This window comes from Paramormyrops kingsleyae, chromosome 6, assembly GCF_048594095.1.
Source record: "Paramormyrops kingsleyae isolate MSU_618 chromosome 6, PKINGS_0.4, whole genome shotgun sequence".
Taxonomy (NCBI): Eukaryota; Metazoa; Chordata; class Actinopteri; order Osteoglossiformes; family Mormyridae; genus Paramormyrops; species Paramormyrops kingsleyae.
In genome coordinates this window covers 11,297,415-11,310,466 of record NC_132802.1, presented here as the reverse complement: position 1 = coordinate 11,310,466, position 13,052 = coordinate 11,297,415, and the positions used below count along the sequence as shown (strand labels likewise).

Genomic DNA, 13,052 nt, shown 5'->3' with positions numbered 1-13,052 from the left:
CTAAATGTAAAATTCGAGTAGTATTCGAAGAGTTTGTTTTACTTTCGGTTTAATGCGTCGTCATCCGTATGCGAATAAGGTTAATAGTGCGTGCACTCGTACAAAAATAAAGTGCACGAGATTTGCAGACTTACTATACTGGATGTTCAGTGGTATCATGGCTATGCAGATGGAAATTATTTTCTTGTACTGCACACAAATCTGCAGATGCTGTATAGGACGCAGTTCTTGTGCATCCGGAACCACCCTTGTGACCGGAAGGAGAAGTGTTTTTTTAACCGATCTAATCCAATATAACACAGCAACCAGTTTAAGTCGCTTGATTCTTGTAAAAATAAAAACAGGGTTGGGTATAGGCAGTTAAGTAAAAGAAGTGTTTATTTACACAGTCTCAAATACCCGTCAAATACTTAAATAACAGGACAATGCCTATTTAGTGATATAACCCCAAACGATCTTTCTAGCCACATATATTACAACTTTCTGCTTTTTACTTGGATTTCAGAAGTAGAAAGCAATGCATATAGCTATGTCTAAGTATGCCGGGTTTTCAACATCCCATTACTGGCTCAAAAAGAAAGTTCAACCCCTCACACTGAACATCAATACTGATCTAAAGGACAAAACATTATAGTAAAACCAACAGTAGAAAACCTCAATACAAAACAAACCAAAAGTGTCAGAGAATTAGACATGGAAATATTTTTAAAAAAATTCTATAGAAAACATTTTAACAAGGTGAGATGCTTATACTCAATATGATATTCCTAATATCCTAACTACAGGATTTCTTCAATCACCTCTGGCTGCAACAACCTTACACACGTTTTGGTTGGTCTACTCTCCAATACTCATTAACTTTGGTAATGCTACTAAAGTGAATTCTTAATTCTACTAAAAAAAAAAAAATAGGAGAGTTGGCTTGTATTTTGTGTTTCAAGGTGGCAATTTTGTGTCAATTCAAAACAAAATGCTGCCCAAACCTACCAAAATCCGCCCACTATGAAAAGGTAAGGATCAGAATAGAAGCTGGAGAATCCAGATGACTTGCTGTATCTGACTCGGATAAAAAGTGACCTGATAGAAACACCCTGATACAGGTGTAGGCATAACTACCTATTGAACTGGAATTCATGAAACTGTATTCATCAGGTCCCACAAAGTCACTGCGGTCCAAATCCTTAAATCAAGTTTTCAAAACTCCACTTCATTTTGTCTGTACGTTTTGGGCATCTGTGAGTGGCTCAGATTTACCAAGTTCACAGCTAATCTTTCCAAGTGAATAGACACACAGTATTTGCCTGAAAAGTTTACATCTTTCCACGTGATGCATGGCTGGCAATCATCTTTGGCCACAAAAAAAATGGAAACGGCCACCACACCCACACCTCATGCAGTGGTTTCATATTGCAAAATGGTCAGGAGTGACGATTGAAGTAAGGATGACTGGAAGGCTGGAATCACTACGGGGCACCGCCAGTAACAGGCACAGGAGTCTGCAAGGTGCCGGTGGCAGGAAAGACCGTTGGGCTGGCCAGGGAACCAATGGGAGTGGAGGCCGGCAAGGTGGAGATCCCTGTGGGTAACATGAGCAAAGAATTTTACACAATCTTACTTCACTTAAACAAATATTAGGAAGACCAGAATATGCAGGTCTGTAAGTCACCATACAAGGAACACTTGCAGATTTACTGGGGCCTTTTCTAACCAAACAAACAGGAGAAACGATGAACTTGCCAACAGCAACCTGGTCAAAGCAGGACTGTTCTAACATCACTTCTGTTGTGGTAGCTGAAGATTCAAGTTCATTCACAATCCAAACAAACATTATTCATTAATGTAAAACAGTAATAAATAGGCCGAGGACATCTGTTCTCATAGCTGTTCAATTGTCAGCACATTTGCTAACTTGACACATCAAGAGAAAAACTAAAAACTTGGGATTTAGAATTCAGTACAGACTTGCTTTGGGAAATGGAGCTGAATTCTCCATCTGAATTCCACCCACCGTGACGTGTCACTCAGCTATTGAGCCAATGATACAGTTGTTAGATCACTGAAGTCTGCATCGGCCACCAACAGCAAAAGATATTTGCAGATCTCATCTTTGTTTTGGGACATTAAAAGCCTTTGAGACTGATGCGGCACTAAATGCTGGGGAATTATTTTCTCCTTACGATGAAGTTTGGCATGTTAAACACGCGTCGGGAAATAGCTTGCAGCCTGTAGGCTACTCCGCAGCCATCAATGTTTAAGCGAATTGCCGAAACCATAATGTTTATTTTTATTTTTAGGAAGAATAATTAAATCGTAATTAAACAAAAGAAATACAGCCTTTCCAGCCCCCCCCCATTTTTTTTCTTCGGATCTACATAAATTATTATTACCCTTTAGTGCACTCAGTTGACGGAAATCCGTCATAGCGACGGAAAACTTTAATCCATGTGTCCCAGACTTTAGAGCATTTAATACGCGATGATGCCTGATTTGTGACCACCATTCTTCTACCTGTCGCTGAATGCTATTGCGCAAGAGCGAATCTCACCAGTGTAGTGTATTGGTGCAGTCTATTGGAAAGCGATAGTATTGAACAGGTAGAAAGGAAGGAAAACGTCTCACTCCGTTTAAAAATATGTCTGGCGACAATTATCGACAATCAAATTCGTCTGCGACTATTGTTATTGTCGATTTTTGTCGACGATGTGGAATAATCGTTGCACCCCTAGTCGTCAATGACCTAGAGCAGGGGTGGCGAACCTGTTTGCCATAATGAGCCAAAAAAAATCTTTATCGCTGCAAAGAGCCACACAACAGATGTGCAAACAACAGTATCACAAATTATACACTTAATTACATAACAGAATTGTTTTCATGGATTTTATTCAGCCTACCTCCTTTTATTTGACTCAGTGGGACACCTGACAGTCCTTGGTTTCCACAATCTTTTTTAGGTCTGGCTTGTATTCAGTTGTTGCTACTCGTAGTAACTCTTTTACATGTGTGTCAGTAAGAACAGAGCGATGCTTTGATTTCACTTGTTTCAGTGTCGAAAAAAGTAGAATGCTACGGTAGAATGGAGTGAAGTGAAATGGCGCTCAAGATTTGAAGCCTTAAAATGCGACAACGAAGTCTGGCATATCAAGCAGAATGGCTTTCCGTTTCTTTCAAAAAAAAAATATATAAATCCTCCCATTCAGATAAAAATGTTCTGTGCTCATCTTCGTATTTGCGCTTAGCTGTACGCTTCCCTGACTCTGCCATGATGATTGACAGGCTACTAACGAACTTAGTCTATGTTAAATCGCGCGAGAGGTTGTGTAAAAAAAAAAAAAAAAAACTCATTTAAATACATACCCCTTTATTGAAAATTTATGTTTTGACATTTTAAAAATAATTTGCAAGTGTAAACTGTCACGCCCGGCTCCGTTCGATCCTCGAGTGTGCCACGCCCCCTCATTATCACGTGTGCTTCCCCGATTGTGCCCAGCTGTTCCCTGTTATTTCGGCTTGTTTCGTGTATATTAGTCCGCGTCTCCCCCTGTTTGCCAGATCCGGTGTTCCGGGCAATTCGGTTTCCCTATGTTTCCCCTGTCTATCGGGAAATAATGTTTCCCCTAATATTAAATCAAAGAGGTATGTGAAATGTCTGAAAATCACTCAAGTACATTATTACATGTGAATACTGTATTGTTATTAGTACCGAGGCCCAGAGTTGCTGTATACCTGTTTTAACAGGGGGGAACCAAATATCCTGGATGTCAGGAAATAATGTTTCTCCTAATATTTAGGCAAATATGTATGTGGGATGTCTGAAAATCACTCAGGTACAGTATTACATGCGAATACAGTAGTTCGTCACGCATAATATAGTCTTATAAGAAATACTATACCGTTTTCATCAAGAAATATCTCTATCCAGCGAATTAAATACTTTCATTTATTATCAGTAAAAACAAAAAACATGTGATGTTTTAAAATATGTGGCTTGTTTACCTCAAGAGCTTCGTAAAAAGACATGAAAACAACAGCGAAACCGTGTACAAATCAGCGCGCGACAGGGGAAACATAGGGAAACTGAATTGCCCGGAACACCGGCATTGTATTGTGACGTATTGTGTTCATGGATGTCTGCCTCTTCCCTATTAAAAACCCCGTTTGCCTGTCAGTCCGGCTCCACTCGCCTGCTTACCCGCTCGCTCACCCGCCGAACGTGACATAAACACAGAACATGTGGATAGATTGAAGAGCCGCAGGCGAGCAGTGAAAGAGCCGCAAGCGGCTCGCGAGCCGCGGGTTCGCCACCCCTGACCTAGAGTAATGGCAACGTTGTTCTTTCGTTTACTGTGATCTGACTATTAGGAGAAACCCCAAATGGTTGATTGCGACATTTTAGTATCATGGAGATTTTTGTTCCTGTAAATTATTCCCCCCTCCCCAACATAAAATTCGAGTAGTATTCGAATTTAGTAGGTTTCATTTTACTTTCGGTTTAATGCGTCGAGATCCGTATGCGAATATGTTTAAAAGTGCGTGCACTCGCACAAAAATAAAGTGCACGGGTTTTACAGGCTTACTATACTGGATGTTCAGTGGTGTCATGGTTATGCAGATGGAAGAAATAATTTTCTTGTACCGCACACAAATCTGCAGAAGCTGGAGAGGACGCAGTTCTTGTGCATCTGGAACAACCCTTTTGACCGGAAGGAGAAGTGTTTATTTTAACCGACGTGTTTATTGTTCTACATTTATGAATGTTTTTTTTAAAAGGCATGTTACTCTAAAAAGCGTTTAAATTTACCTTTATAGTATAACCAACATGTTTTATTATGGTTTACCTGACATGTTTTATTAGATTATCAAATGTATACTCAGCTCAATAGCAATATGTTTTATCGATTATAATCATATATTTATCTTTGAGAATTCTTTCACTGACATCTCAGATTATATATTTTTAACTCGATAGCGACATTTCATTGATTATAACCCTATATTTAACTTCATAGTGATATGTTTAGTTAACCGGCATGATTTTAATAATTATTACCTTGATAAATGGATATTAGGGATTTTGCTTTAGTGATATGCATTTAATTGCAGACCTAATTGTATTACACGTAATCTAATTTTTCAGACACACTGAAGCAGTAGCTCAGATCAACAATGCCTGCTTAAGAGGTCACCTTGTAGGCCTACCAACTACTGAAACCTTCGACATCGATGATAGAAAAGAGCAGCGTTTCCAGCCCACCTGACATCATGTTGGCTGAACGCACGGGAGTATTTCCACTGGACACAGAAGTCATGCCTCCAGATCTACCCTGGTCCTTCACAACAGGATCTGAGAAAACATGAGAACATGAAGAGGCAGTAATTGTGTTAGGATTACAAGACCACACAAGGCTGATCCCTGAAGGTCCCAAACTAATCAATATCTGCCGGCATACGTCTTGTACTCTTCTTAAAAGGGAGCTACTCACAGAAGTAGGCATGGTCCATGGCCTCGCGAGCCGTAAGCCGGGTCTGGTGGTCATACTGCAGGAGCTTGTCCAGGAAGTCCAGGGCCTCAGCACTCACCAGGTGCTGGTTCTCACTGTGGACGAAGCGCTCCCACCTCTTACGAGAGTGCCTGTTGGAAAAAACGTTACAAACCCTGTTCTGAGGAAGCCAAGAAAGTGCACAGTGAGGAGGAGGGAAGGTTTTGTAAAGGAGTTATCTTCAGGAATAATTCTCTTTTAAGGAGGGAGTGTAGGAAGCAAATGTAGGTCAAATCTGGGAACTACCACCCAAGACTCACCTTCCTAAGATGTCATTGAAGCGCGGCTCCAGCTTAATGCTGTACTTATCGATGTAATCATACAGGTCCTCAGTTCCCAGAACCTTTGCTATTCGCACCAGCTGGGGAACAAGAGGAGCATGAGCTCGTCATCGCTTGGCAAAGATGATCACAAACTGGTATTACCCCATTATTTGAGGAGCTTGTCCAAAAAAAAAAATTTTTTTTTAATTTTAATAAAATAAAAAAAAAAACACACCATTACATGGGGCAGGAAAGTATGGGCAACCAACCTGGTCATAGTTATCATGGCCATGAAAGAAAGGCTCCTTCCGGAAGATCATGCTGGCCAGCATGCAGCCAAGGCTCCACATGTCCAGACTGTAGTCGTACATCTAGAGTCAACATAAGTGGAATGAATGGTGGCGACAGGAACCCAGAAAACAAGCCAAATGATGTCACATTTTTGAAACTACAGGAGAGCTCTTCACAAGAACAGTCAGCCCAACAAAACAGCTGGTCTATTCACTTATGAGTTCCATCCCAAGAGAGATGGTATGCAAAAAGAGTTCTTAAATACAGGAAGTCTAGAACAACCCCTAGACTCCTAACAAACATTTTCTGTTAAGGCTTGTTCATACATCACTTTTCTGCGTGTTCTTTCGTCCGCTTTCGGACTGCGGATGGTCGTGCACGTAACAGCGTGTGTTAATACTACATTTGGCAGCGGATGCATACAGCAGTGATATTCCACCAGACCAGTGGCCTGTACTACGAAGTGGGGTTACAGGCTTATCGGGGTAACTTGTCGGATTTAAGGTACCACAGTTTAAATGGACTTCATATTCGTTCACTTACATTTTGTCCAGACTACTTTAAATCTGACAAGTTACCCCGATAAGCCAGTAACCCCGCTTCGTAGTACAGGCCACAGAAGAGGTCTGTATTGCAACAGATATAAGCTGTGTAGTGAAACAGGTAAATTTTCATGAATAGTTTTAAAGTTTAGTGAAGACTTGGGCTAGTATTAAAGTAATAAGGTATACCATGGTATTTTGAAATACTTACAACAAAATTAGCTGGGTCACCTCCCCACCACCTCTATCCTTCTGCAGCTCAGTCCATTGAGCCAGCAGAACCTAACTCACCTGGTAATCCACCAGCAGCTCCGGACCTTTGAAGTAGCGGGAGGCCACTCTGACATTGTACTCCTGCCCAGGGTGGTAGAACTCAGCTAGACCCCAATCGATAAGCCGTAACTGCAAGGGGAAAGCAGGCGTGTTCCAGGCGTGCAAAGGATCAGCGGGTGCGGAGGCGGGAGTGGTGGAGTACCTTCCGGTGCTCGTGGTCGATCATCACGTTGTGTGGCTTGACATCCCTGTGCATGATGCCCATGCTGTGGCAGTAATCCAGAGCCTACAGAAAAGTCAGTCATGAAGCAAGCTCAGGTGTGCATAAAAATACAACTTACAAAAAAAAACCATGGATTGAAAAAAAACAGGTCAGCTCTCACCTTCAGGATTTCGTACATGTAGAACCGTATGTCAAAATCTGTCAGGGTCTGGTACAATTGCTGTTAAGCATACATTAAGACAAAATACAATGAAAAACTCCTTAATCAAAACATTCACCTAATTAAGTTTTACATAGAACTCTTTACTCAGCTTTTGCTTGCAGTGTTTAAAATTTCTCCACCATTTCTGCAAAGCTAGATCTTTCAGCATGTTCGGACTGCAGAATATACCAGCTTTGCACAGTACAAACAAACACGTCAACATTCACATGCAGGTCACAGCTAGTGCCGGTTAATGACAGACGTAACGGATAGGGCTGGGAGAACACAGACATTATTACTCTCTCAGGAATGGCAGGAAACACCACCACAAAATAAGGCTTCAGTTTGCATGCCACTTTTGCACTTGTCTCAGGGTATTTTGTGACTCAACAAGCACAGCAGTGGCCAGGTTTAAGAAATAAGGCAGTTTCACAAGATGGATCTGGAGCGTCGTTACCTTGAAATCTGTGTTATTTACATGCTCGAAAACCAAAGCAGGGGTCCGGGACTGTAAAGTGAAAAGAGAAGGAGTTAAAACAGATTCTAGATGGACACACAAACCACATTAAATAAGCAACTCACCACTGGATCTTTCACGATGTCTGCCAGTGCGATCAGATTGGGTCCTCCTCGGAGGTTCTCCAAAATCTTAATCTCGCGCTTGATTTTCTTCTTCTTCACCGGCTGCGGAGTCACATTTAGTCAAAGGTCACCGTGAGCCTAGAAGAAAGCCTAGATCCCCTCGCTGGGGCTTCACATGAGAATAAGCGGCACCCATATACAAACAATGGCAACAGCACAGTGCTGCAGTTTCACAGCAGTCTGAATGAGTCACCTGATCTAACAACTGAAGGTGGACCCAAGTGCTTCAGCAAACTGACATGTATTAGTCATTTGAAACAAAATAGAATCACCTTGGCAACAGGAAAAAAAAAAAATCTCCTTCAACAAGGCAATTTTTTTGCAGTCTGCTTCAAGCATGTCTTTTTCATCTATGACTGATTCCAGTACACGGGTATATTTTAAAATGGTGTTTTCTTTCTCCGTTTAAAAAATATCCCCGTCCACACAAACAGTCTTCTAAAAAATTTCCGTCCACATGAAACCGCTAAAATGCGCTGTCAAAAGCATGCCAAACCAACAGGCGGCATTATAACTCTAACCGTACTGCCGTGTTAGCCAATCAGAAGCCTAATTGCCAGTCCTGTTAAGTTGAAAACCATGGCGCACATTCCGACGCCTGTGTTGATCAATATAATGCGAGAGTGACTCAACATTTATCTGTACACATGTAAGAAGTCCTGTCAGCAAGGTTAGCACAAGCACTATTTCAGCTAAATCTGCCATTGCGCTGTACATTAGGCGAGTTTGAGCAAACAGCGCATGCTCTGACGTTAAACAAAAGTGGACAACGGCACACAATCTGACATTTCGAGCCAAAAACTCTGTTTTCCCTGTCTACATGTCCACGCTGAAAACGGAGTTTCTTAAAATCTTGGATGGAGTTTTGCAAAAGCTCCATTTTCAGTGACCTGAGACGCCGTTTACGTGTGGACAAAAGCCCAAGACGTATAGAAAAAGGTACGTTTTAAAATTTACCCGTGTACGTGTGGACAAGGCATCAGTCTGTGGGAAAGCAAAATGTAAAGTTCCTTTGCAATTCATGCTGCCTTAAAGTTGAGCAAAATCTGTTTAAAATAAGTAAAGATGGCTCAGTAGGTATTGTTCAGTGTTATACTAAAGGAGAGAAAAACCACAGTTTGCCCTACAGAGAATTCACAATTCAGCAGCAGAAAGCACATGCAAAAGAGACAAGGTGCTCTGCTGCACGCAAACTTCTACCTCACTTACTTCCTTAAATTCTTTCCACTTAAGATCATTCGAGCGTGAAGCCGCTGCACTGTGTCAACCATTGCAAAAGCCATTAGATTATTGAATGCAAGTCTTTCTGTAACTGTGCTGTCAGTAAAACCTTTGGCTGTAGTAACTCCTAATGTCGAGGGCAGTCTACCAGCCGCCAAAAAGGATTCAAGGCGTTTATTGTCATACGTACAGTAGAAAAGTGCATTTCTCTGTGCAATGAAATTCTTACTTTGCTGTCCACACAAAAATGCCAAGGTACAATATAATAGAAAAAGAGAGAAAAATAAATACTTAAGTGTAATGTGCAAAAGAGCTTAATGTGCAAAAACTTACAGTATGAGGTAGTATTGTATGGTAGTATGATGTCCATTAAAATATGTTTTACAAAGAACTAATTCTAGCATATATCACCTTATTTTTAGCAAACTTTGGAAAACCACTACCGGGGTGCTACACTGCTGTCCCATGTCTTGGCCAACCTATCAAATCACAGGGTTAGCACAGACTTGCATCTCCTTCATGTCTGAATGCCCCAGAGCCTGGGGCAGACATCAACTGAGCCTGCCATCTCAAACTCACAGCTCAGACACAGCAAGGTCATAGGCAGGGCTGCTGACATTCACTGGCTGTCCTAACAGACACCTGAACAGAAGTTCACCAGCACACTCCCAATGTTAGTTTAAACACATATGCATCAGAACCCGGCTTATATGTTTTTATGGCTATGGGCGTACAGCCAGGCAGCAGCTGACTACATTGACTTGAGGGAAGTGTAAACAACTGGTACAAAAATATTCAGCGTAAACTTGTATCAATTTTTTTCTTATAAAAATAAAGGTTTAGTCTTACTCTTTTTTTTAACCAACCCTTGTTAAATTCCACTGAAATCCAACAATTTTTCAGTTTGGTCCAACCAAAAATATTGGCCTATTTCAGCCTCAATTTTGTCACAGAAGCCTGCAAAAATCCCACTAAATTTCATCGTGTATCTCAGGTCTTTAGTATCAAAACTAAAATTTTGACTCATCACATCTAATCTAATCTTTTCAGTTTTCACCTGCTGGTACATAGGAAGACAGAAACCTGCCATTTCAGTTAAGGGCTTTCAGTCAGCTATGCACAGAAAAGCATGGGGGGAGAAATTAATGCACAGCAAAAGGGCTCTAAAATAGCGTTTCTCAACACGGTCCTCTGCGACCCCCAGACATTTTTGGTCCTGGAGCAAACATATGGACTGTCTGGGGTCTTCAAGACCAGGGTGGGAAACACAGCTCTGAAGCACCAACATTTTCAAACCTACCTTGAGTATTTTGACCACCACTTTCTCGTTATTCGTGATGTTAATGGCTTCAAAGACCTCACTGTACTTTCCACGGCCCAACTTCCGCACCAGCTGGTAGTCATCTTGGTTTCTGTCATCAAAACAAACATTTCAAGCATTCCATGTGTTGAAAGAAAAAACAAGCTAAAAACAAGAAGAAACCATGTTCCCCTCTATTGAAAATGTACAATATAGAATAATATATATGAAGTGAAAAGCGTCCAGAAATCAAATCTAAACTAACAATGTTTTACATTTGTACAAGGGGTGAATGCAGCCATTCAATTCCTGTCTTTATGCAAATTGCAACAAATTCAACATGGTAGTCTGATACGGGGCAAAAAGGTTGCTACAATGCTACAAAGCAAATGCTGCATAAACCTGTTATATTATCGCTTTAGCTTATGATTTTCCTATGGATTTCACTGTTGACCCTAAGAGCCACTAGGTCACTCACCAGGGACCTATCAAGATGAAAATCCCCCCCATTTCACACAGCGCTGCTGCTGCATGACTGGGTAGGTCTATTCCCTCACTTACCCCCATTCGACCACATGAGATTCGTAATCCCAGTACCCTCGAGGCTGATGCGTGTTCACTTCCGTGTACACTCTTGCCCGACTTGAAACAGGTCCCGACATGTTTGCCGGGCTGGGCGCACAGTGGAGGAGAGGCCAGGCGGGGCAGGGAGCTCACAGGAGGGAAAGGAGGAGGGAGGGAAGAAGGGGAGGAGGGGGGGAGGAGGGACTGTTGTGGGGTGTGAGTTGGATCTCCTGTCCAACTTAAAAAAGGGGGGCAATTAAAAAAAGGAAATTAATACAAAGTTAAAACAGCAACTAAAATCCAGCAACTAAAATCCGGTTCATTACTACATAATTTTTTTAAAAGCATAAAATATTCATCCAAATGCCAGGAGGGTATGAGAACACGTCAAAACTGATTCACGTGATAAGGGGCAAACGATCCCTATGGTAAATAAGGCGGACATGTACAGCACCACACAGCCAACGTTAGACTGCATTACATAAAAAAAGAAAAGCCCAGATATCGCGGCTAACTTTTGCTCTTAACACCTATTTAAATAAATTTAGGCCAGTCAAAAAAGGCTGCGTAATTCAACTCATATGACAACTTTATCTATTCTGCCAACTCAGACCTCGTTACCACTAACAAGCTAATCAAAAGCGACTATTTCAAACAGATTTCAGTCTAATTATTACGCTAAACCCGGAAAAGCAAATTATCTAGGCAGCACAGAGCGCAAGCTTACACACAGGTGCCAGTCATCGGGAAAAGCATAAGCGCTGGTTTTACCAGATACCCCAGCAGCGGGGGGAGAGGCATCACGACCAAGTACATGACAATTCATCCACTTAACACATTTTATACATTGACCCCTTTAAGAAATCCCCCCTTTTAAATTCTCCCTCGAAAATGACTGCTCCTGCAGTACAGCGCCCGGCTAATACCTGCTCAGCACAGCCCCCAATTTCCCACTTCACGCTCTTATGATGCTGCCTCTCGCTGTTCCTCACGCGCACTGGTAGCGCACAGCCTTACGCAACCACCGCTAGGAACCGGAAGTCTCCTTCATTCTTCTACTTGCTGTTTTATGGCAGCTGGCAAACAACTATTTGGTGCATTACCGCCACCAACCGGCAGGGAGTGTGAATCAGACAGTCAAACTCAAAAAAAAAAAACCTTAAATTTTATCCAACCCAGTTGCCCTCAAATACTGAAAAATAAACTTAAAACACACATCGGCAGGGCTTTTCCGTAATATATTCATAAGTGAGTACTGCTCTATTTCCAGTTCAAGACTCCGCATTAATTCTGTCCTTTCTGTATGGTACTTCCGCTACAATTAATCATTACATGTTCCACTGTTTCACTGTCTCCACAGAATTCACACCGTCCTGTGTCATGTTTCCCCATTATGTGTAATGTAGCATTAAGTTTGGGAGTGTCCCAGCCGTAGTCTAGTTATTATGCTTTCTTGTATTCTTCTTCCAGTACTTCTTCCAACTTCTCCTACCTTCCTTTGAATTCCGTAGAACCATCTACCTTTCACATCACCGACCCACTGTTTTTGCCAATTTTCTTTAACTTTCCTTTTGATAATACTTTTAACCTCTGATTTACTATAGGAGACTGTCATGTCGATATTATTCTGTTTTGCTGTTTCTTTGGCCTTCATATCTGCCATTTCATTTCCTTCCACCCCTATATGTGCAGGTACCCAGAGAAACACAACTACCAATCCCATCATCTGAATGTGATATAGTACTTGTTGAATTTCTATTACAATATCAGGACGGCTGTCTGAATGATGTCTTAGTAAACTAACTAATGATGAACTGGAATTTGAGCACTCCACGGTTCGTAATTGTCTGGTCTCCTCAATCCATTCTACCGAAAGTAGCAATGCAATCATTTCTGATGTGTAGACAGATAGTCCTTCATTTAGTTTCCTTCCTATTTTAATTTTGAATTCTGGAATTACAACTGCCACTCCCGTCTGACCCGACGGACTCCGG

The 13,052-nt window shown here is 41.5% G+C and overlaps 1 protein-coding gene across 1 annotated transcript; it reads right to left on the bottom strand.

Moving 5' to 3' along the window:
• Positions 1-360: 360 nt before the first annotated feature.
• On the bottom strand, positions 361-12,147 carry LOC111855748 (casein kinase II subunit alpha-like). Its single transcript, XM_023835066.2, has 13 exons — positions 11,985-12,147; positions 11,056-11,296; positions 10,495-10,606; positions 7,914-8,015; positions 7,789-7,839; positions 7,290-7,349; positions 7,109-7,192; positions 6,925-7,035; positions 6,070-6,171; positions 5,798-5,898; positions 5,481-5,629; positions 5,252-5,341; positions 361-1,576 (listed from the first exon to the last, which is right to left on the bottom strand). Exons 2-13 carry the CDS (start codon positions 11,154-11,156, stop codon positions 1,464-1,466), a joined length of 1,176 nt encoding a protein of 391 aa, XP_023690834.1. The 5' UTR covers positions 11,157-11,296; positions 11,985-12,147; the 3' UTR covers positions 361-1,463.
• Positions 12,148-13,052: the final 905 nt, after the last annotated feature.